The sequence below is a fragment of the Grammomys surdaster genome, unplaced genomic scaffold (genome assembly GCF_004785775.1).
Source record: "Grammomys surdaster isolate TR1022 unplaced genomic scaffold, NIH_TR_1.0 205, whole genome shotgun sequence".
Classification (NCBI taxonomy): domain Eukaryota; kingdom Metazoa; phylum Chordata; class Mammalia; order Rodentia; family Muridae; genus Grammomys; species Grammomys surdaster.
This window is the reverse complement of record NW_021604650.1, coordinates 4,205,617-4,228,385: the sequence shown is the minus strand read 5'-3', so window position 1 is coordinate 4,228,385 and position 22,769 is coordinate 4,205,617. Positions and strand designations below refer to the sequence as shown.

The 22,769-nt window shown below is 49.7% G+C and overlaps 1 protein-coding gene across 1 annotated transcript in view; it reads right to left on the bottom strand.

Moving 5' to 3' along the window:
- The window catches only part of Lrp5 (LDL receptor related protein 5), a 104,886-nt gene that overhangs the window by 60,943 nt on the left and 21,174 nt on the right, over nt 1-22,769 (bottom strand). The window contains exons 2-5 of the mRNA XM_028770950.1: nt 17,331-17,727; nt 9,283-9,480; nt 6,907-7,103; nt 4,840-4,971 (exon numbers count right to left, since the gene is read on the bottom strand). Of these exons, the coding sequence (XP_028626783.1) occupies nt 4,840-4,971; nt 6,907-7,103; nt 9,283-9,480; nt 17,331-17,727 (924 nt within the window). The remainder of the gene's footprint in view (nt 1-4,839; nt 4,972-6,906; nt 7,104-9,282; nt 9,481-17,330; nt 17,728-22,769) is intronic.

The following is a 22,769-nucleotide window of genomic DNA, read 5'->3' as shown; positions in this document are numbered from 1 at the left end:
CCAGTACTTGAGAAGCAGTGTCAGAAGAAATGAATGTGAGGCCAGCCTGGGCTACATACTGGGTTCCAGGCTACCCTAGGCTATATAGGAAGATTTTTTTAAAAAGAGGCTTCATGAGCTGGGGAAATGGTTCAGTGGGTGCCTTGTTCTGTGTGAGAACTAGAGTTTAGACCCCCAGAACCCATATTAAAATGCCAGGCAGCTGTAGTAGCCCCCAAAATTTAGGAGTCAGAGACAGGTTCCCCAGACCAATCTAGACTAGATGAATCATGGATTCAGATGACAAATCTACCTCAATTCAGAAAGGAGAGAGTAACAAAGAAAAATACTATGTCAAACGGTGGCTTCCACGTGAACCAGGCCTCCCATTCAGTCTCCAGTTATCTAAGGGGATCTAAGGGGGCTGTCTGCTCTCTTCACCTCTCAGAGAGGGAAGAAGCGGCTCAGGAGCTCGAGGGATACCACTCCACTTGGTAATGGCCACACAAGTATCTGACCCTTCTGCCCCCAGTTTATGGGACACCCCCACTCTCCCATTAACTGGGGTCCTGACAAGGATACCATCTCAGGCCGTACTTCAAGGTAGACTCCAAGCTGGCTTTCATTTGCTCAAACTGAGGTCAGAACAGGACTCTCTCATCTCCAACTCCATGAAGTGAAGTCCAGGAATCCAGCAGTCGTGCCATGGGTTCAAAAACAAACCTGAGAGGAGGGGGAAGCTATGGCAGTGGCTCCTACCTACTCTGTGTCCACCTAGAGGGGCAGACTCAGCCATACTCCATCAGGCCTGTAGGTGGCTAGGATGTCTATTGTGTCACAGGAGTCTAGCGACAGCCAGGCCACTATCCCTGCCCTAGGTCAACACTGGCCCTGAAACCATGAAAACGGGAAGCAAGCATACTCAGAATCCACAGCATAAACACGCACTTCTGCAGCCTGTCTGTCTACTCACTGAGATCTCTCCAGCCCCATCACCACAACCTGGCACCAGCTAGCCTTGGCATCTACTGGAGTCCAAATGTTCTGGGAAGAATTGTTCTCTTGGTCTCAAATCAGAGTGTCTGCCTGGTTCCCAGATCAAGTTCAAATTCAAGTCCAGTTCCTACTTGCCAAGCGGTTAGTCCTTCCTTCAACCACTCCAGAGTGCTGCAGATAAAGGAACTGGAGCCTGAGGAGGCTGCGTCTGTCTCAAAGCAGACAGCCAGGACACAGACTAAAACCTAATATGATGGCTAGGAGAGGCTGAATTTCGGTGCCCTAAGGTATCCAGTGAGTTTCCTTATTACCAAGGAGAAATTGGGATCAGAGCAAGACATGCTACCTACCCTGGTCCCCATGTTCTCCATGCCCATCACTTCCAGAGCTCCCTCTGAGAAAGCCATGACATCTCCCCAACACATTCCTGCTCCAAATCTTCATTTCTGTTCCCCTATAGATCTGTCCTCTAGGCAGGGCTGGCCACTCATCCAGCTTTCCCTTATGGGAGTTTTCTCCATATGGCCTCAAATGGACAACACTAGAGATCTCACAGATGCCACAGCCTCGAGGAGATCCTTAGCTAGCTCCTGGCCACTCCCAACTCTAGAGCTCTTGTCTTCGCTTGACACCGTGAGGACTCCCCAGGAGCCAGAAGCTACCTACTGGCATCACTCTGCCCCTTGAGCCATGCCTGACCTCCCACTGGCATCACTCTGCCCTTCGAGCCATCCCTGGCTACCCACTGGCATCACTCTGCCCTTCGAGCCATGCCTGACCTCCCACTGGCATCACTCTGCCCCTTGAGCCATGCCTGACCTCCCACTGGCATCACTCTGCCCCTTGAGCCATGCCTGACCTCCCACTGGCATCACTCTGCCCTTCGAGCCATGCCTGGCTACCCACTGGTGAGACATCTGCAGGAAGCCTCTGATCCCCAGGGCCTCAAGGCCACACCACTTAGCCAAGGTTGACCTTGAACCTTTGATCCTCCTGCCTCCACTCCCGGGTGCTGGTATTATGTATACCACTGCCAACACGCCTGATTTGTATGGTGTTAGGGTTAAAGCCAAGCCTTCGTGCATGCTGGGCAAGCAGACTATGAACTGAGAGGTACACTCCCAGCCTAATTCTGAACTCTTGACTCTTTCTCCACCCTCGCAGCCTAGGAACTGTCCAAAGGATGAGGACACAGAGGAAGTGCTGAAGGAGGCAAGGCTGGGAGTTCCCACCTTAGAGAAAACAACAGTCTCTCAGTCTCATCTCAGACGAGACAAAATTCTGGGGCATAAAAACTAGGGTCATCCTGAGAAAAGGGAACTTCAGTTGAGAAAAATGTCTCCAATGTTGGAGCCCTGGGCCCTAAACCGGGTGTCTTTGTTATACCTTCCTCTCAAAACTCGGGGATTTATGTAAACACGGGGACGGGAAGACAGCAGGAGCCAGAGATGGTGCAGACAGTGCTGTCCAGACCCAACAGGTTAGATGCACATATGTGCTGATGGCACATGCAGGACAAGTTAGACAAATCCCAGCAGAGAGAAGGGGGAGCAGGTGTGAGGCCCACCCCAAGCAAGAAGCACATTACAACTGATAGCTTCTGGGGGAGGGAAAATCCGTTTTCCTCAGTGGAGTGACACTGGGTATGTCAGTCACACACCAGGGAAGCCCTCAAGCTCAGGAGTAGTTGTCCAACACAGATCAGACTCAATAATTGTGTGCATGTGTGTGTGTGTGTGTGTGTTATTTTGTTTTGAATAAAAAGAAAGAATATGCAGTAGGGTGGGTAGGGAGGTGGGGAGGCCCTGGGAAGAGTTACAAGAAGAGAAATATTATCAAAATGTATTAAATAAAAAATTTAAAAGTAAAAAAAAAAAAAAAAGCTCCATTTTAGTCAAATGTGTGGGGCGTTTTCTTACTGACTGGTGTGGGAGACCCAGCCCACTGTGGCTGGCTCTATCCCTACACAGGTGGTCCTTAGATACATAAGAGAGCAGGCTGGGCAAGCATGCGGCTCCTGTCCTGTCTTCCTTCCCCTGAGGATAGACTATGGCCTATAAGACAAAGAAACCTTTCCTCTCTAAGTTGCTTTTGATAGTGGTGTTTATCACAGCCACAGAAGCCTAACTAGGACACATGCCTCTTCTCTCATCTGAAAACATCTCCCTCCTTTTAACACAATACCATAGTCAGGGCATCTGCAGCCAAAGTGGAAAAAACATAGATTTAGCATACTGAAGTCTACAGGGGTGCCCTTAGCCTGCTGCACACTCCCACAGAGGGCTTTGTGTGCACAAATCTTTGTCCTGTGCACCTGGCATTCTCCAACAGTCTTTCTAGGAGTGCCTTTCATAGCTAGCGGACACAGGATTCTTAGGAAAGTGGAACATGTGACCCCTGGACATCGGAGTCACTGAGGAACCTGACTCCCACAGGAAGGCCAGGGCCAGCTGCTCATCCTGACCTCCAGTACCACAGGTATCTATAATCTAAGTTCCACACTGCAGAGCACATAGCAGGGACCAGGAAACCCTCAGAGTCACACCCCATGCCTGAACAGCAGCTGGAGCTGAGCAAGGACATCCCTTCGACCCCACATACTGGCATCAGAAAATAAGTCTCGAGGAAGCTGCTTAGACCAGGCAAGGTGGAAGGCAGCTGCCTCCCTGGCCTTGAGGGAAGTAGGCTCTGTCCCCAGAAGAAAAAAATGGAGAACCAGCCTCAGGATGGCTGTGTTCCTCACACCTGACAGGACAAGCCCCAGAGTCAACCTGGAGAACTGTCCTCTAGGTACCAGAAGGGGCGACCTGAAGCACCACAGCAGAAGCACATTTCCTGGAGGTGAGGATGCTGCCTATACCCTAACCCAGAAACATCCAGTGCTGACAAGTGAGGCCCGAGACAAAAGACGTGCAAATCAAGCTGGAAATCAGAGGGCACACCTCAGCCCAACACTCAAGGAAGTGGAAGCAGGCAGATTTCCAGGATTTTGAAGCCAGCCTAGTTTATGTAACAAATTCCAGGACAGCCAGAGGTACACAATGAGACCCCATCTTAAAAACAATAGATACGCTAAAGTTGAGGGGGGGGAAGCCCACAAAGCCAGGAATTTCAAAGTGAACATGATTGGTATATGAAAGGGTTTAAAGGGAGAAAAGAGAAAAGGAAATTATGTAATTATGTTATAATCTCAAAGGAAAAAAAGAAAAGAAAAAATATATTTAACAAGGAGGGAAACCGGCTCTTTGAGTCAGAAAGAAAACTTTCAACAAGGCTGATTTGGGACCCACACAGGAGCGTTAACAGAGAGGTAAAACTTGAGGCAACTAAAACACAAGAAGAAAAATAAACAACACAGTCGCAGGGAAGCCAAACCAAATCCATGTCTGCACAGTGCCACGGCTCCGGTGCCCCAGGGGGCAGAGCTGACACAGAAAGGGAAAGCTCAGCTGGGGCGCCGCACTGTGGGCAGCTCCCCGGACGTCCACTAACGCCTCCATCAACTGGGGCGCCGCACTGAGGGCTAGCTCCCTGGACACCCACTAACACCTCCATCCTTTGATTTTTACAGTTAATAGCTTTTGGATAAAAACTCAGGACAGCAAACTTTTAGGGTGTGACCCTATGTTGACATGCTCAGCACTTTGAAGGCACTACTAAGTCAGGACATCATTTCTTTGATGAGTGACCCATGACTCCCAAAGAGAGCTCATCCATGGGTTAAACATAGCCCAGGTCCAGAGGTAGCAACGCTCAGAGTCTCCGCTAAATGGAGCAGACCCTTGTGAAGAGGCTGCCATGTTTGTTTACAACCCTACCAGGCCAGGCCCCATCTGTCCCTGCCAGTGCCAATGCTCCACTCACCTGCCTTACACGTCTTGCCATTGTCCTGCAACTGCACACCAGTAGGGCAGGCACAGGAGTAGAAAGGCTCCCTCGGGGACAGCAGGCACAGGTGGGAGCAGCCGCCGTTGTCCTCCTCACATGGCGTGTGGACTGTGGGAACAGGACAGGATAGAAGGAAGTTGCAGTGCAAGCTGCAAGCTCGCCATCGCCCAGCCGTTCACTCCCACATGGCCTGGCATCCCACCACGTTCTCATGTGTCCTGCAGGACAGCTGTCAGGTGTCCCCCCAGCCCTACACCATGCTACCAGCTCGTGATATCATGACTCATCCCCACAGGCCCTCCTAGTCCTACCTCACCGCTGACCACCCACATGGTGGCTTCAGCCTCAGCAGCAGTTCTGTAATTTCTCAGAAACCATCCCAGGCCTGCCCCTGCCCCTGCAGGGCACATCTCCACCCTAAGCTTTCTCCAACAAGAAGACAAACTCTTGAAGGATGTTACTTTCCCCAGAAAAGTCACTCGCCATGCTTCCATGGAAATTCTCAGGACTGGCTAACACAGCAATGCCTGGGAACCCTGGGTTAGTGGACTCCCAAGCACACTTTGTCTCTTTAATCTGCCTGGACCCTGCAGGCTCCATTCACACTGGGTTAAACTTAGGCTCCTCCCCCAGGTCCTTCTAGGACCAACGTACAGCTGAATCTAGCAAAGGTTCCCAGACCCCCCCTTCTACCTCAGGAATGTGGGGGCTCAACACCCCTGTAGCACTGTCAACTGGAACCGAGTTTCCTGTAATTGACCTTTGCTCCCCTGACACTCTCAATGAACAGTGGGCTGCTCCGAGAGTAGACGAGTTCAAGAACTAACTGCGATGGTCTTGTTCAGAGACCACCTTACCCTACTCATCCGACACTAACTTTTGTGGCTTAAGTTCTAAACCCCAAGTTCAAACCTTCTATAAAGTGTGGCTAGAAATATTGATCCTTGGTGCCTGTGCAACTGGATGAGCCTAGAACAGCCCCTTCCTGCCTCCCATCCGACCCCCATAGTCTGTCACAGAAGCTCAGTGTCACTATCAGGGACTTCTGCTAAGATTCTACCATACAGGACTCCAGGCTGAGAGGCGATGACTCCAAGCAAGTATTTCACACATCAGGACTCCACTGGGACTTCACAATGGCACCACCTGCCTTAGAAAGCCTGAAACAGTTCTAGAGAGGCACTGTCCACCATATTAGCTGTTGGGAGCCGACTCCTAGCAGAAAGCGGCTATCATCTTTGCAGCCATCTCGAGCCATATACCCTGACAAGAGACTTGTTTTCAACAGCCCGCAACAGCTGAGCACACTCTAATAAACATCTTGTTTTTCTCACATATCTTGTTTTGCTGTTTAGTGCCACCAGCAGCAAGGCGCATGTGGTCTCCTCACTGCTAGCTAGGTGCACGTGATATCCACGCTGCAAGGCACATGACGTAGTGCCTTCAGCTGTGCTTGGCCACGAGGGCAAGGCACATGGTAAAGGGTATAAATACCCAGGATTTCCTTCCAATAAACGAGACTTGATCAGACTCCCTGTCTTGTCTTCATTCTTCTTGTCTCCGTCCCCACTCTCTCTCTCTTGCTAGGTCCTGACCCATGGACCAAAGCAGCAGAACAGGCTGTTACAAAGTAGCCCCCTGAACGTGAGGCAGCTCAGGTGGCTACAACTAGCCTGCCTGGATTATCACACGCAGAAGCAACCATACATGTACAAGCATACTCACATCACACACACATGCTCCTCCGTCTGCCCTAGCATGTACTTCTCTGGAGGAGTGCCTCCCTATAGGTGTTTCTGTAGGACAGAGGCCTGGTTTGGTCTCTCCTGAGCCCTGTCTACCTGCTCCCTACTGCACTGCCTGGACCCACTCTGACCCACTGCTTGGTCTCATTGACCCGGCTGAGTTTCACATCCCATCTACACCCTGTCCTACCCATACCAGCTGATCTGCCTGATGTAGCCTCTCCTACCTGCGAGCCCTACCCTGTCATGCTTATCCCCTGCCCTGCCCACCCTGTCCCCAATGCCTGCTCACACTTACAGGGTGGCTGTCGCTCCTGGCTCAGCACCTGAATGTCCATGGGTGAGTACAGAGCACTGAGGATCTCCTTCCTCTTCTCCCCTGTCCACTTGTTGCAGGCGTGGATGGAGCGGGTCTGCCAGTCTGTCCAGTAGAGTGTGTCCCCAGAGAGCGTCAGGGCAAAGGGGTGAGTGAGGCTGCCCTCCACCACCTTCTGCCTGCAGCAGGTAGGAAACAGGAGGCAAAGTGGTTAGGAGAAGACCTCTCAGGCCAACTCTTCCCCATGCTGGAGGCCCTTGGGCCACCACAGACCCGCTATGTCTGTCAGGTCAAAGGGAAGCAGTTGCAAGCACACTCTGCTCACACGTCCACTCCAGTTAGCCCTTCCAGGAATGCACAGGCACTGCCCACCCAGCCAGCTTTCCATGTCTGTGACAGAAACATAAGTGTCCCTGGACAAAGGGACAAAGTGGCCCTAGAAAAGAAAAACGCATGGAGCCACACCTGGAGACAAAGAGTTTCTGAGAAGCCTGGGTCCCTAGACCTGATGTGCAAAGAACTTCCTGCTGATTCAGCCAGATGTGTTCTGTCCTACAGTTCATACCAACATCAGGGAAACACTGTCAGCCCTCTGTGCTCAGAATCTCACACACAGTGGACGTCTAATAAGATTATGAACACTGGTAACAGGACTGGAATTGAACAGAGCCAGCAACTTGTGGTTGTTTAGCGGCCATTCCCGCTGCAGTAGGCTCTGTCCAGCTGTATTGCCTTGGGACCCTGCCTATCATCATGCAGGACGTGGTGTGGGGTTTGCTGTGAACATCAAATGAACTGGTAAATGGCCCCGGACACTGATGCTATGGAAGACTTATCACTACCTCTGTTATATTAACTGCCACCCTCTCGTCATGACGGCCTGCCCAAGGCTTCCGGGCTAGCAGCTTTCCAGATTCTGGTCATTCTTGGTCATGCTGGAATCACTTGTTCCCACAGTCTCCCCAGGCTAGCCTGATTTCCAAATCTCAGATCAGACCCTGACCAGCGTAATCTGTGTGCATCTTCACCCTCGCCCTGCAGATGACAAGACACAGGCTGGAGATCATCCCAAAATGGATGGCATGTGGGCCTTCTTAGCCTAACTCAAGATGAACCCTTCACACCAGCTCCTATGCCCCCAGCCAGGAGCTCCTCCAGTGAAAAGATCAGATTAACCTTCCCATGAGGAGCCCAAGACCTGACGTTAACTCAGCAAGTAATATTCGGTCACAGAGTAAACTACCCCAACCCAATACAAAGATCACAACTATGTCTCAAGTATAATGATGGCACAGGGCCACACCAAACAGGAAGCTCTAAGAACCAAGTGGGAGAACAGGCCTTATTCATCTACCTATCCCCCCATTGATCAAGCACCTACTGTGTGCACAGCTCTCTAGTAAGACTGGAGATATGATAATAGTCACACAGACACCGCGGCTCTGGAGACACTATGGCAGAGGCAAGACAAGGAACAATGAACGCCCCAGTCCTGGCCAGATCTAAGCCCTAAACAGCAACTCTAAAATCTAAAACAGCCTGAACACGGAATTTTTTATTTGTTTTTAAGATGTATTTTTATTTTCCTTTGTGTGTGTGGGTATGTGCATCTAAGTGCAGTTGCCCAAGGAGGCCAGAAGAGGGGACCAGATAAGCCTCCTAACATGAGTGCTAGGAAGTGAACTCAGGTCCTCTGCAAGCACAGCAAGTGCAGGTAACCACTGAGCACCTCTCCAGCCCCTTGAACACTGAGATTTTCTTACTCATTTCACAGTAGAAACTGGGCCCAGATATGGGTCAGATATACTCTTTTCTCTCTCTTTTTTAAATATCATGTGTATGGTATGTGTATGGGCAGAACATAAAATCCACAGCACTATGTGGAGGTCAGAGGACAACATCCAAGAACTGGTACTCAGGCTGGGTGTGGTGGTATAACACTTTAATCCCAGCACTTGGAAGGCAGATGCAGGCAGATCTCTGTGACCTCAACATCAGCCTAGTCTACAAAGCAAGTCCAGGACAGCCAGGGCTATTACACAGAGAAACCTTATCTAGAAAACACCCAAAAAAACAAAAGAAATAGTCCTCTACCTCTACCACATGGGTTCCAGGGATTGAACTCAGGCATAGCCAGCCATCTTGGAGGGCTATGTATGTTCCTCTCACACAGTTTAGAAGGAATTTTCAACATATTGCTGTGGAAACAGTCACAACAACTGTGACATCAGGCATGGTGCCTATGCTCTGAAAGTCATCTAGCAATCCTTGAGGACTTCACGGAAGAACCTAAGGAGCCTCAATTCCCTATGGACAACAGATATAGTGGAGATGGCGCCTCGGCCACCATGTACTCACCGGAAGGAGCCGTCCAGGTTGGCACGGTGGATGAAGCTGAGCTTGGCATCAGCCCAGTACAGCTTCTGCTCCTCCAGATCAATGGTCAGCCCATTGGGCCAGTAAATGTCAGAGTCTACAATGATCTTCCGGGTACTGCCATCCATCCCTGCCCGCTCGATCCTGGGTGCTTCCCCCCAGTCAGTCCAGTACATGTACCTAATGAGGAGGCAGGGGTAAAAGGAAAGATACAATCGGATCTGAGGATTGGGTCCAATCCCTAACACAGGCATGAAAGCTCGCCCCCACCAGTCTGTGAGAAATAATGAGAGAGTATGGTTTGAGGGACCCAAACTTTAGGTTTTGATGTTAAGGAATTAAAATATAGACAGATATTGCTTGAAATGCTTGAAACAGCAGCATACCTTCGCCACCGCCTCCATCTCCTGTAGCTAAGGCTAGCCTTGCACCCCACTGCTTCCTCCACCTCCCAAGTGCTAGGATTACAACCATGTGCCACCATGCCCAGGTTCTTTTTTTAATACTTATTTTATATTTATTTATACATATATATGTATGTATGTGTGTGTGTATGTATGTATGTATATGTATGTATGTATGTGTGCGTGTGTCTGTGTGTCTGTGTAGGGGTATGTGTGCGTGTGAGTGCAGATATCCATAGGGTCCAGAAGAAGGTATTGGGTCTTCTGGAGCTGGTTGTAAACTGTGAAAGTAGTATCTAAGAACCAAACTGGGGCCCTCGAGAAGAGGAGTGCTGAGCCATGTCTCCAGCCCTGAGGAGCATGTCCTTAAGAATATAAACTGCAGGCTGGAGAGATGCTTCAGCAACTGTAAGAGCACTGGCTGCTCTTGCAGGTTCTCAGCACCCACATGAAGGTTCACAGCCCTCTAGAACTCATTCCAGGGGATCTGACACCTTCTTATGAACTCAATAGGCACTGCACATACACATGGTGTACTTACATAAACACAGGCAAAGCGCTCATACATGCAAGATAAGGATGAGATGTTTACATATGTATACATTTATACATACATACATACATACATATAAAACACACATATATATGTACACACACACATTTGAACTGACGAGAGAGCTCACCAGGTAAAGGCACTTGCTGCACAAGCATACAAGTCTGGAGTACTAAGTTAAATCCCAGAGCCTACATTAAAAAAAGAAAAAAAAGAAAGCAGGTGGTTGCACACTCCTTTAATCCCAGCACTTGGGAGGCAGAGGCAGACAGATCTCTGAGTTTGAGGCCAGGGTGGTCTACAGAGTGAGATCCAGGACAGCCAGGGCTACACAGAGAAATGCTGCCTAAAAAAAAAAAAAAGCAGGATGTGCTGACAAGTCACCTGGAACCACCTAGAAGCTTGCAGGCCAGGTATCCTGGGTTCAGCACAGAAGAAGTGGCAAAGGGAGACACTGCTTCTATAAGTAGGAAGAAAACTGAGTCATGAAAGTTGTCATGTGATTCCACATGTGTGCCACAACACACACACACAACTCCCAATCATCACCTAAGGACAGAGGGCTGGGCTGTAGCTCATTAATAAAGCTCCTGTCTCACATGCATGGAGCCCTGGGCTCTATCCCCAAACCTACAGAAAAGAATAGAGGCTAAGAAGAGCATATAGTCTGCACTGGACATCACTGACCAAATGTCACTGCACTGCCCATGGCTCTATGCACTTCCAACTTGCTCTCCATGAAGAATATGCTGAGAACTTTGCCCTCTCCCTATTAGAAGTTCTTCTCATTGAGCACCGTGTAGCAGTGCACACTTATTACCCCTAGCACCAAAGACACTGAAGCAGATAATCACTGGTTCAAAGCCAGCCTGGATTACACAGTGCGCTGGGACCTGCCTGGGATACAGGAGACACAACAAGCCTCAGTGGGTATGCACAGAGACAGCGATGACTCCCAGGGTCTGTGAAGAAGAGGCTTTCAGAGAACTATGTGGAGAAGCTCCAACAAGGGGGCCATGTCATATATGTATAAGACGCTCCATTACACTCCTTACTGTGTCTTTACGTGCGCTGTGCCCAGATATCAGTATTAAAGATGACAGGAGCCAACCCAGAACCAGAGGTGTGTGCGTGGACTGTACAGCAGAGCCCACGCAGAGCCATGTCGACTTTGAGGACACAGGCTCCTATCCTGGGAGCCCATGGGTGAGGCACAGGACACAAAAGTGGACACAGTTTATACTGTCCATCTCTCTGTGGATTGGTTCCTAGCTGAGCCTGCATCCTGCCCGTGGCTCTTGTAAGGTGGTGAACTGTGACACTCCTTGGCACATTCCAGGCTCAAGGGCTCACAAGTCTTCCTTCATCTTCTACACGTACTTTCTCAGGCTAGTCTCCATGTACCTTGCCACCCACTTCCCCTGATGTAAAACATCACTGATGTAGGCCAACCCCGAGCTGATCCAGGGGGCTGAGTGATCTAAAGCCTGAGCAATGCGCTCAGCTGGGACCCTCGTGAGGCGAGCCTCCACTACTGTGAGAGGGAAAACGAGAGATCTGAGCTGGACATGATAGCTTTTGCCTGAAATTCCAGCACTTGGAAGTCCGAGACAGAAGAATTGCCATGGGTTCTGGGCCAGCCTGAGCTATAAAGATCTGTGGTGGGGACCACTCCTCTTGCAATAATGGGCACAGGGGTTTCAGCTGTCTTACTGCTGTGCCACAACCCCCATCTCCCCAGCAGGGGTGCTATGTGAGCCAGAACCATCACCACCTTCTAGAAGAACTATGAGGACATCATCCAGAAGGGTAGGCATGGGAGCCATCATGAAAATATCCCCTTGTCTGCCCTGCTTAATGGCCAAGCACCCCACATAGGGTAGCTCATGTATGTCCTGTACCACCTTCTGTGCCAGCCAGTACTGGGAAAGCCAGCCTGCTGCCCCCATTAGACAGACAGGAAGTGAGGGTTCTGGCAGGTGGACTTGTCACACACACACACACACACACACACACACACACACACGGCAAGTAGCAGCTCTGGACAGCATTCTGGATGGGCAGGCAAAGCCCAAGCTTTGTGCAGATTTCATCCTACATCAGCAAGCCCATAACTGGGATGATTCTCTGGGCACCTGGAGGTAGGTCAGCCTCAGCTGAGACTGATGTACCCTGGGCACTGCCTTCTTTCCCTGTGCTTCCCCCACTCCTACAGGCCTGGAATTAGCCCAGGGCCTCACCACCCACTGAGAAGGTGAAGTATTTCTAGCTTCCCATTTGGTGCTGTGGCCCAGCCAGAGCTGAGGCCCGGCAGGGAAATGAGGTTAGTACACCACATTTCTTCCCCAGTTCCTGAGGCCTGCAGGTTTCCTTAAATGGGGAACGGGAGAGCTGCTGGCTCAGTGGGGACAGGCCCAGGCCAGCTCCAGTACTGCTGCAGGGCAAGCTGGCAGGATTGAGACCATCCTCTTTCTCAGTGAAGCAAGGCAGAAGCCGGTTCAGGGCCAAGGTGCAGGGCTGCAGGCCTGGGCTGTTGCTTCAAGACAGTACCAGCTGCATTTCTACCAAGAGGCCCAGCAGGCCTTGTAGCCCCATCCAGATATGCAGCAGAGCTTCCCCAGGCTGAGCCAGGTTCTTCCCAGCTTCAGAGCTCTGTCTGCCACTCCTGGCCACCCAGTCCTGACCTGAGCAAATGGGGGTGGGCATTTTGACATAGCTGCTTTTCTCAATGGTAGCTGGGACAGGGTCCTCTCATCTAAGGAAGTCTTCAGAGGAGACAATGGCACAGGAAGGACTAGGGCATAGCAGAGGCTCCACAGTGCTGAAGGGAAAGCCACACTGCATTTCACTGTCCCCACTCCCAGCTGCACCCCACAGTTTGCACGCCCTTATTTATCCAGGGCAGAGGAAGGAAGCTTGAGATGTCCTGTCCATGGCAGCAATGCCAAGGTCAACACTGGTCCAGGGGCAGGATCTGAAAGGAACAGCCACCCAGGTGACCCTGTGAAGCGCTTCTAGGGAAGAAATCAGAAGCAAGTGCACAGATGAGCCACTCGAACATTTAATAAGGACAGTCGGGGCCAAAAAGGCTGACTGATCCCAGAGATAATATAGGCCACAGCAGCCGAGGTGAGAACAGAGAGTGCTGGGTTCCCAATCTCTACACAGAGTACCGCCCAGTCCACTGTGTCTCTCGGCCACCATGGCTAAGAGTAAAAGGACTAAAGAGATGGCTCAGCGGCTACAACACTGGCTTCTATAGAGTGCCCAGGTTCAATTAGCAGCACCCACATGGCGCTCGCAACCCTCCGAAATTCCAGTTCCAGGGATCCAATGCCTTCTTCTGGCCTCTGCAGGTACCAGGCATGTACATGGTGCTTACACATACCTATACATTAATAAGAAAGAAAGAAAGAAAGAAAGAAAGAAAGAAAGAAAGAAAGAAAGAAAGAAAGAAAGGAAGGAAAGAAGGAAGGAAGGAAGGAAGGAAGAAAGAGGGGGAGAGAGGGAAGGAGGGAGGGAGGGAGGGAGGGAGGGAGGGAGGGAGGGAGGGAGGAAGAGAGTGCACATATGCAGTCTTTTACATGGCAGAGTATAGGTTTGTATGTTACAGCATATTACAACAGTGGTGTTTATCCAACCCAGGGTAGCTCTTAGTGTTTTCATGTGGCAAGACAAGGACACAGCATGCCTCTGTATATTTGTATAGATGGGGACACAGACATAGCACCATATCACCCTTGGCAGCTGCTTCAGAATAGAATAGAATAGAATAGAATAGAATAGAATAGAATAGAATAGAATAGAATAGAATAGAATAGAATAGAACTCAACCCTAGACACTTTCAACCCCAACCTGCTTCAAGCCTGGGCCAAGCTGCTGTCCTCCACTGCCATCTATAACTGCTATAGGGAGCCAGGCTCAACCCAAAGCCAAGGCAGCCCGGTGAACTTGAGTAATCCTCTTCCACAGGGCTACTCTTCTCTACCCCAGGGCCTTTGCACTGGTCATTCCGTCTCTATAGCCAGGAGCCTACACTGCCCTGCCCTTACTCTCCTGGTAGCACTCATTCCTCTCAAACATACTGTGTCTATATCATTTCCTCCCCAACCCCATCAGTACCCTGTAAGGGCACTAGGGCAATGGTGAAACTCATAGTTTGAGAATGGACCTTCCTGCCCATGTCCATGAATCTGGGCATGTGGTAGGGTAGTGCTGTGGCATTCTATCACAGGAGGAGTGGGAAACCAGGGTAGATAAAAAGACAAAAGCATAGAGGGGTCCTATTGAGAAGTGGGGTGCTAGTCTTGAGCCCATTTTATCAGACTCTCACACAGACCAATCCCTCTTAGCCACAGAGACTCTCCTGGGATAATGGCCCGCACCTCCTGGGAAGACTGTCAGGGCACTGATGTCCCTGGGGATATGAGGTCTGAGATTGTTCACCAGCTAACAGAGTTAGTCCTAGGAAAATGAACTAAGTCCTGTGCAGCTGGGGAGTGAGGGACCGACGGGATAGCTGCTAGTCTGTCACCCCAGACCCCTCCAAAAACCATCCCACTTACTTCTGGTGTGTATGAACATACACACCTGCATGCATGCTTCTTTACAAACACATGTGCTCGTCCGCAGGTGCTCTATCACACACTCAATCACATGTACACGCTCTCCAGTGCACACACACACATACGCAATTATGCATTTGCACACAAGTAACAGTCACAGAGTCATGTGCATGAACTCAATAACCCTTACATATAATAATGTACACACAAACATATATACATTCTCACATAAAAAGCACATTCACATATGTGCAGACTCTCCTGCATACACTCATGTATGTGCACATATACTCTCATAAACACACACTCACAAACAAGCACAAGCAGGCACAGTTACACTTGTACACAATCACCCCTGCACACACTTGTGCATGTGCATAGACTTCCTCACATAAAACATTCACACACATCATGAAACATTTGCACACAGGTCTATCATGTATACTCTCATATATACCCAGGCAGCATGTAAATACACTTGTGTGTGTGTGTGTGTGTGTGCGCACACACACACCACTTCCTGGGCCTTTGCACAAAGTATTAGCTTCGGAAGCCACACACTTTGGTTCTTACATACTTACAAAGGCCAGCTCTGGGACAAACAGGTGACTTCAGCCATATAGCTTACCCTCACCTGGTCTGCAATTCAAACTCCCTAGACCAAGCAGTGGCAAACCCTCCAGCCAAGCCCAGAAGCACGGGCGCAGGCCACGTCAGCTCTCCCTACCCATTTCTGTTCAGTCCACAGCCAGGGCAGCTAAAGTTAGCAAGAGTATCTCACTGAGAAGGGTCACAATAAAGTGGTACCATCAGGATCCATTGCTAGAGACAGCCAGAAGATGGGCTTAGGATCCCCAGCAGTGGAAGAAGACAGTGCACGGGTCAGTTGGAGCCTAACCACACGGGCACTTGCTGCACAGAGCTCCTACAAGGTTTATAGCACAAACACACAGGCAAGGTCCACAGCCCACATGGTCCTTCCTGGGAGATCCTGGCTGGCATTTCTCAGAAGCTCTGGGAACATTAAAAAAGCTAAAATGTTGGGGGAAAGGACTGGGAGGAGGGGGGAAGGGAAACTGTGATCAGGATGTAAAGTTAATTAATTAATTAATTAATTAAAAGCTAAAATGTCAAGTGAGTACAATACTTGGCAAAAAAACAAAACCAGGACATGTATTTTGCCCAAGATATAAGTCTGCAAGTCTGTCTGATTGTTCTCAGAACTGAGCCAGCATAGAACTTCAGGATCATGGCCATACAAGGGCAGCTCAAACAAGGGTCTGTGTGTCCCAGCCCAGGGTCAACCCTGAGAAAAGAGGGATGGAGGAATGGCAAGGAGTGAATGAAGACACTGCCTACCTAGAAAACTCTAGAGTGTGGCCTGATGCTGAAGCCAGCAAGGCCCCCTAGGTTGCAGCTGAAGGACATTCATGGTTTGACTGTTGGTCCCTCCCAAAGTTGCCTTCGTTGCTGTCCTGTGCTTTCCAGGGTCACAGTAAGTTTGGCAACACCAATAGGCAGGTAACTTCCAGAATACACAGAGCAGGTGCTACACCCAGACATGGAGCCACCTCAGCCAACAGTCATAAAAGGGATGTGAGGTTCCCGAACTTCCCTGGGTCACCTGACCTAGTGCAGAAAAAGATGCTAAGCTTCAAATCCTAGTATCATTCCTCATCTGCCCTTTTTTTTGAGACACAATGTACTGCTTAGTTTTAGTTCAACTTGACACAAGCTACAGTCAGTTTGAACTGGCCTCTATCAAGCCTGTGAAGCATCTTCTTGGTGGGTCATTGGTGTGGGAGGGTGCAGGGGCTGATGGTCCTGAGTGCTATAAGAGAGTGATCTGAACAGCCAAGGGAAAGCAAGCCACTAAGCAGGTTAGTTCTTAACTCTGGGTTCCTGCCTTGAGGTCCTGCCCTGACTTTACTCAGAGATGGGGCATGACTTGAGTATTGTAAGATCAAGTACAGTGTTTCATTCCCAAGCTGTTCTTGGTCATGGTGTTTTTAAGACAGCAATATAAATACTAAGACATACTGTCTCTCACTGGGACCAGGGACTGAGCAATTTGACTGCAGATAGCCAGCACAGACTCACAGAGCCCCATGCCTCTAAGTCCACAGCTCTGGGATTACAGACACGTGCGGCCACATTTAACTTTTTTCATGGATGGAAGTCAAATCCTCATGGTTACAAGACAAGTACTTCACCAATGGAGGCATATCCCCAGTTCCTATGTATTTTTAAGACGGTTTTTATAGCTCAGATTGTCCTGGAACTTGTGGCAACACTCCTGCCTCAGCCTCCAGAATGCTAGGACTATAGGTGTGAGCCACCATCCCTGGCTAAACATGACATGTTTTACAGTTCAGGATCTGAAAGGGAGGTGATTCCTAGCAAGGGTTGCTCTCCAGGGCATCTCATCAGCCTGCTGTGTGTGCTCTACAGAAGAAACTCTGGTCCCCACACCTACCCATAGGAGCAAGAGAAAAACAGAGGTTTACCCATGTGCAGGATCCAGGGCAATGGCCCTTGGCTGGTCCAGGTCCTGCCAGAAGAGAACCTTACGGGACGTCCCATTGAGGTTGGCCACCTCGATGCGGTTGGTCTCCGAGTCTGTCCAGTACAGCTTCTTGCCAACCCAGTCACAGGCCAGGCCATCAGGTGACACGAGGCCAGAGATGACAATGCTCTGTGCAGCAGCTCCAGTCTGGTTCAGGTAGGTCTGTTTGATGGCCTCCTCGCTCACATCTGTCCAATATACAGCACCCTTGGAGAACTGGAAGTCTACAGCAGCTGCATCCTCCAGGCCACTGGCCACAATGGTGGACTCCAGCTTTACTCCACCAGCATCCACTAGCCGCACATCCCGGCGGTTGGCAAACAACAGGAGCGGTGAGGCTGTGGGCAGAGCTAAGAGTCAGGATGGCTAGCTGAGCAGGAGAGGAACCAGGTCCCAGGAACAATGGGAAAGAGAATCGTGCATGGCTACCACTGATACCCACCTCCCCAGGTCCAATACCCTTCATCTTGTCCCCTGCTCCCAAGTGCCCTTCCTTCCAGCTGTCCAAAGGCTCCCTTAGCGATAGGCCAGTATAGAGACAGTCAGGAAGGTTCCCCAAACCCCCAAGCTCTGGCTCTACTGCTCCCCAAACTGGAAAGACCACTTCCTCACCTCAACTTGCTCTCAGGAGTTCAGGTGTGTTCTTCAAAGGCACATGGGAGGGGAGGGGGCAGGGACTGGGGAGGGGGTCGAGGGTGGATTTGTAACCTAGGATCTTTTTTTTCTCCAACCCTCAGTAGGAGCTGGTGGGGAGTGCTCCCAACTCTGAACCACTGAAGAAAGAAACCACACACTTAATCCCTGAGTTTTAAGGGGAACCCACAGCACACTCCTGGGAAGCCAGCTTTCCCTCTAAGAGGCCTGGCAGTAGCCCCAGGGGCCCACAGTGAGGCAGGCCAGAATGTGGGTGGCTCCCCACCCTCACCTGGAGCAGGCTGCTTCTCCTCCCTTCCCCCAACTGGGTAACCCTAGATAACATGAGCACTGTATCACCCCAAGGCTCCCCAAGCCCCTCCTTTCCTAAAGAGGAAGCAGCAAAAGAAAGCTCAGAGGGGGAGAAAGAGAAAGTTCTGGAGAGACTTGGGAGTGAAAGAAAAAGAGCCACAGTGGCAAAACAGGACACCTTCATAGGCGGGCAAGCGGGGACTGCTTGTACCGGGGGCCTCCAGGGTTCCTGCTTCAGCAGGGAAACAGACCCCGAGCAAGACATAACCAAGAGCTTGTAATGCTATGAATGGGCCAGAGTGGAGGACAGGATGGGAGTGTGGAACAGTACAGGAAAAGGCTGCAAACTACGTAAGGTGGCCAGGGCCCGTGCAAAGTTCCCAGGGCAGAAACGCACAGTGGCAGCATTAGTGAGGATGCTGGTCCTATGGGTTCCTTCCCTACCTGGTGACTTGCCCATGTGCCCAACACCTCTCAATGCACAGCCCCTGGCAGATTAGGGGTCCTGGCTGTACATTCTTCAGGCCCATAGCTGCAGCCTTCATAAAAAAAAGCATAGACTTGTCCCAAGTCACACCAGGAGTGATGTTAGGGGTTATGCCCTGTGGCGTAGCTTGAACCACACTTGGGACCTAAGAGATCACTAGGAAATGCTCATGAAAAATCCTCTAGGAGACAAAGATGACACTGGGACAAACCATTTTGGACAATACCTGTTGTATTAAGGACCATAAAATAAATGGCTTAGCAGTTAAGAGCATATGCTACTCCTGAAGAGGATGTCGTTCTAGCATCCACATAGTGGCTCCCAATGGTCTGTAGCACCAGCTCCAGGGGACCAACACTTCTGGTCCCTGTATTTATGCACATACCCACAAACAGGCAGACAGATAAGCATGAAACTTAATAAATCTTAAAAACAAGACGATGACTCCTGAGGAATGACTTCCAATGTAGAGTTCTGGTCTCTACACGAACGTATAACTGCACACGTGTGTATGTGTGTGTATACACATCCTACATCACTATGAATCCATGTGTTTTGTCTGGCACTGAGGGCATGAAAGAACACCAACTGGTGACAAAGGCTAATAAAGGCTTGGTCAATTAGAAGAGTCTCTGCCTCAAGATCGGTAAATATGTATTTTCAAATGTTAGTGTTGGTTCCACTTCTGTTGCTAGGAGGCTTTCTGTGCAAGTATGATTTTTGAAGCTGATTATGACAAGGCAAGAATCCAGACCTCTGGAGGGCACTGGTGGGCTCAGGGTATGCACCACCCAGGGACCCAGGGTCATCAGTATTTTTCCTGTGAAATGAGGGGAGTTCAGGTCACAAATATGAGGACGCTTTCCTGAAAGCTGTTAGTGGCAATTGCTCCCCAGGCTAAAGTCAGTCAGCTCCATTAAACTTGGGGTCCTGGGTTTCACTCTGCCTGACTCCCAGTTGGGAGATCCAGAGGAAGAAATTTTACCATTCTGTTGAGCCTCAGTCTCTTCACACACACACACACCTAAAACTAATGTTTTGACTTGGCATGATGGTACATGCCCAGGACATGGACTTGAGAAGCAGAAGGATCAGAAGTTCAAGGCCAGCCTGGACTACATTGTCTCAAAACAATGACAGCAAAAAGACGCAGCTGACAGCTGAACAGGCCAAATTCCCTATGACATACGACAGCTCCCTTGGTCCACCCCGATGTCCCTATCAGTTTAGCTTTGTATATACCCCTTCAAAGCAAGAACATAGATGTCCCAGATCCCCAGAGATTTTCAGCACCCATAATCAGGGAGGGGAGCCAATAGCTCGGAATTATCCCTGATGGGTGCACAGCAACTGTTCCCAGGACCCTATCAAATCAGTGTCAAAGAAAAACGCCAGCCCTGGACCCCTCCTGCCTTGGCCACCAGGTCCTGTGGTTAGTTTATCGTCCCTACCACAGCAGAATTGAGACTCTGAAAACCCCAGTGCCAACAATCCCATTTTAACCCATGTAAGTATATCCAATATTTATATATAGAATTCATAACAGATGGTTTGCCTTCCACTCAAATAGCCCATGTTTTACACTGTTTACGTGGTTACCCTAAACAAGGCCCAGTTCCAGGTAATTCAACCCTTTGCTGAGACCCCAAAATAAGGAGCAATCTTGGTCCATGCCTTATTTATAATCACAAAGCGTTACATTGGGACTCTGAGTGCTTGAGGAGTGGGTGGGAGCCTGTGCACACACGGTGCAAAGGGCTGGAGAGGAGAGTCTATCGCCAATCCAATGGAAAGGCCAAGCCACAGAAAGAATAAGGGTTCACATACAAGAAGCTACCAACTTAGTTGGAAAGCCTACACACACATTCATAGTTCACATGGTCACACAGCACCTAAGCCAGGAGCTCCAAGGTAGTGGTGCCAGGCGTGGGTATACCATGCAAGCTTTCTGGAATGGAGCTGGGGGTCTCAAAGAAGGAAGACAACACAGGAAATAGTGATCACACCCCAGAAAGACTTCAAGCTACAGCTATGCATCTCAAATACATGATTTCTACTGACGGGACACACCTCAGCCTCCTCAGCACCTGAACGTCGGTATCTACCCGCTTGGGATACGCACAGGGTCACTTGCTCATATCCTTGTAGTACCCCACCTGCAGGACCAGAACTCCACACGGACCAGGACTCCTCAGTGTCGCTCCACTCACCTTCCATCTGATACTCACCCAATGCTGCCCAGCCAGCACGTCCCACTGCCTCCACTGCCTAGGGAACTCAACTGAGACACTTTGTTTTTAATGCATATGGATACACTGTGTGTGTGTGTGTGTGTGTGTGTGTGTGTGTGTGTGTGTAGACATGTATGTAAATTAGAGGCCAGAGATTGGTGTTGGTGTCTTCCCTAATCACTGTTCTTTTAGGGAGGGTCTCTCAAATCCTAGAACTTACTGATTTGCCCAGACTAGTCCCAACTGACCAGTGAATCCCAGGGTCCTCCTGTCTCTACCTTCCTGGGATTACAGGAGTACAGCTTTTTATTCATTCACTTCATTTACTTATTAGTCTGTGTGAGTTTATGTGCACCATGTGTGTGCAGTACCACATGGAGGCCAAAAGAGAGCCTCAGGTCCCCTGGAACCAGAGTTGCAGGTGGTTGTGCATGGTGATGAAAGTCCCAGAAACCAAACCTGAGCCCTCTGCAAGAGCAGCCAAGGGCTTTCAAATGTTGAACCATCTCTTTAGCCCTCAAAATAGGCTAGCCTCAAACTCAGGATCCTCCTGCCTCAGCATCCTCAGGGCTAGGATCATAAGCTTGTGCTGCTATACCAGGCTATGTGAATATTCTTAATGCCACTAAACAATATCCTTAAAGCCGGAGGACCAGAGTCTGGAAGGATAGATAGCTCAGTGAGTGCCTGTCACATAAGCATGAGGAACTGAGTTTGAATCTCAGTGACCATGTACAAAGCTGCTGGGAAGCACACAGAAACTGCAGGTGAAGTTGGGGAAAACACCTGGCAAGGCTTGCCTTTCTATCCACAGAAAAATATCTCAGTTCTCTTTCATGTCTTTCTGTATTTTCTGTATTTGTCTGTGTGTCCAATACATTATTTCTCATACATAATCATATAAATTTTACAAAATACATGTTTGAAATCTGAACATGTGTGTGTGCGCATGCATGTGCGTGCGTGTGTGCGTGCATGCGTGTGTGTGTGTGTGTTCAGGCATACAGGTGACCCCAAAAACTAGAAAAGAGCATCAGATCTGGAGCTTGGGTCACAAGTAGCTGTGAGCTGCCTGCTATGGATGCTAAGAACTAAAATTCCAGTCTTCTGAAAGAGCATCCAGCATCTGACTGCTAAACCACCTCTCCAGCCCAGAATATTTTTTAATAGTACCAGCTGAACAATGATAGTCCACAAAACTCCCAGGAATGTCACTGTGAGCTACAATGGGAGGTTGTGCTGCACATGACAGGGAGCTCTATGCTTTGCTAAGAGGCATCTTCAGATAAATGATGGGGCCCAAAGAGAAAGCTCAACAGAAGCAATGAGGGCTGGCACCTCTTCTCCAGTCATCAAGAACAAAGGTAAGCCACCTTGAAGCACAGAAAATGCTCATTGCTGTGCCACTGACAACACCCCTAATCAAGTAAAACAAAGTGCCAATAGACCTTTAATCCCAGCTCTGGAGGAGACAGAGGCAGGCAGATCTTTGAGAGTTCAAGGACAGCCTGGGCTATGTACAGAGATCCTGTCTCCAACAACAACAAAATAATTAACTAATTAAAATAAAAGGAAGAACCAACACTCACTAATCCACAGTTCCCCAAAGTCCCAGGCCTTCCCCACCTCCATATTTTGCCCCTGGGACCCAGCACACAGCGGGAGATGGACCACCAAGCACACACCAGGAGATGGGCCACCAAGCACACACCAGGAG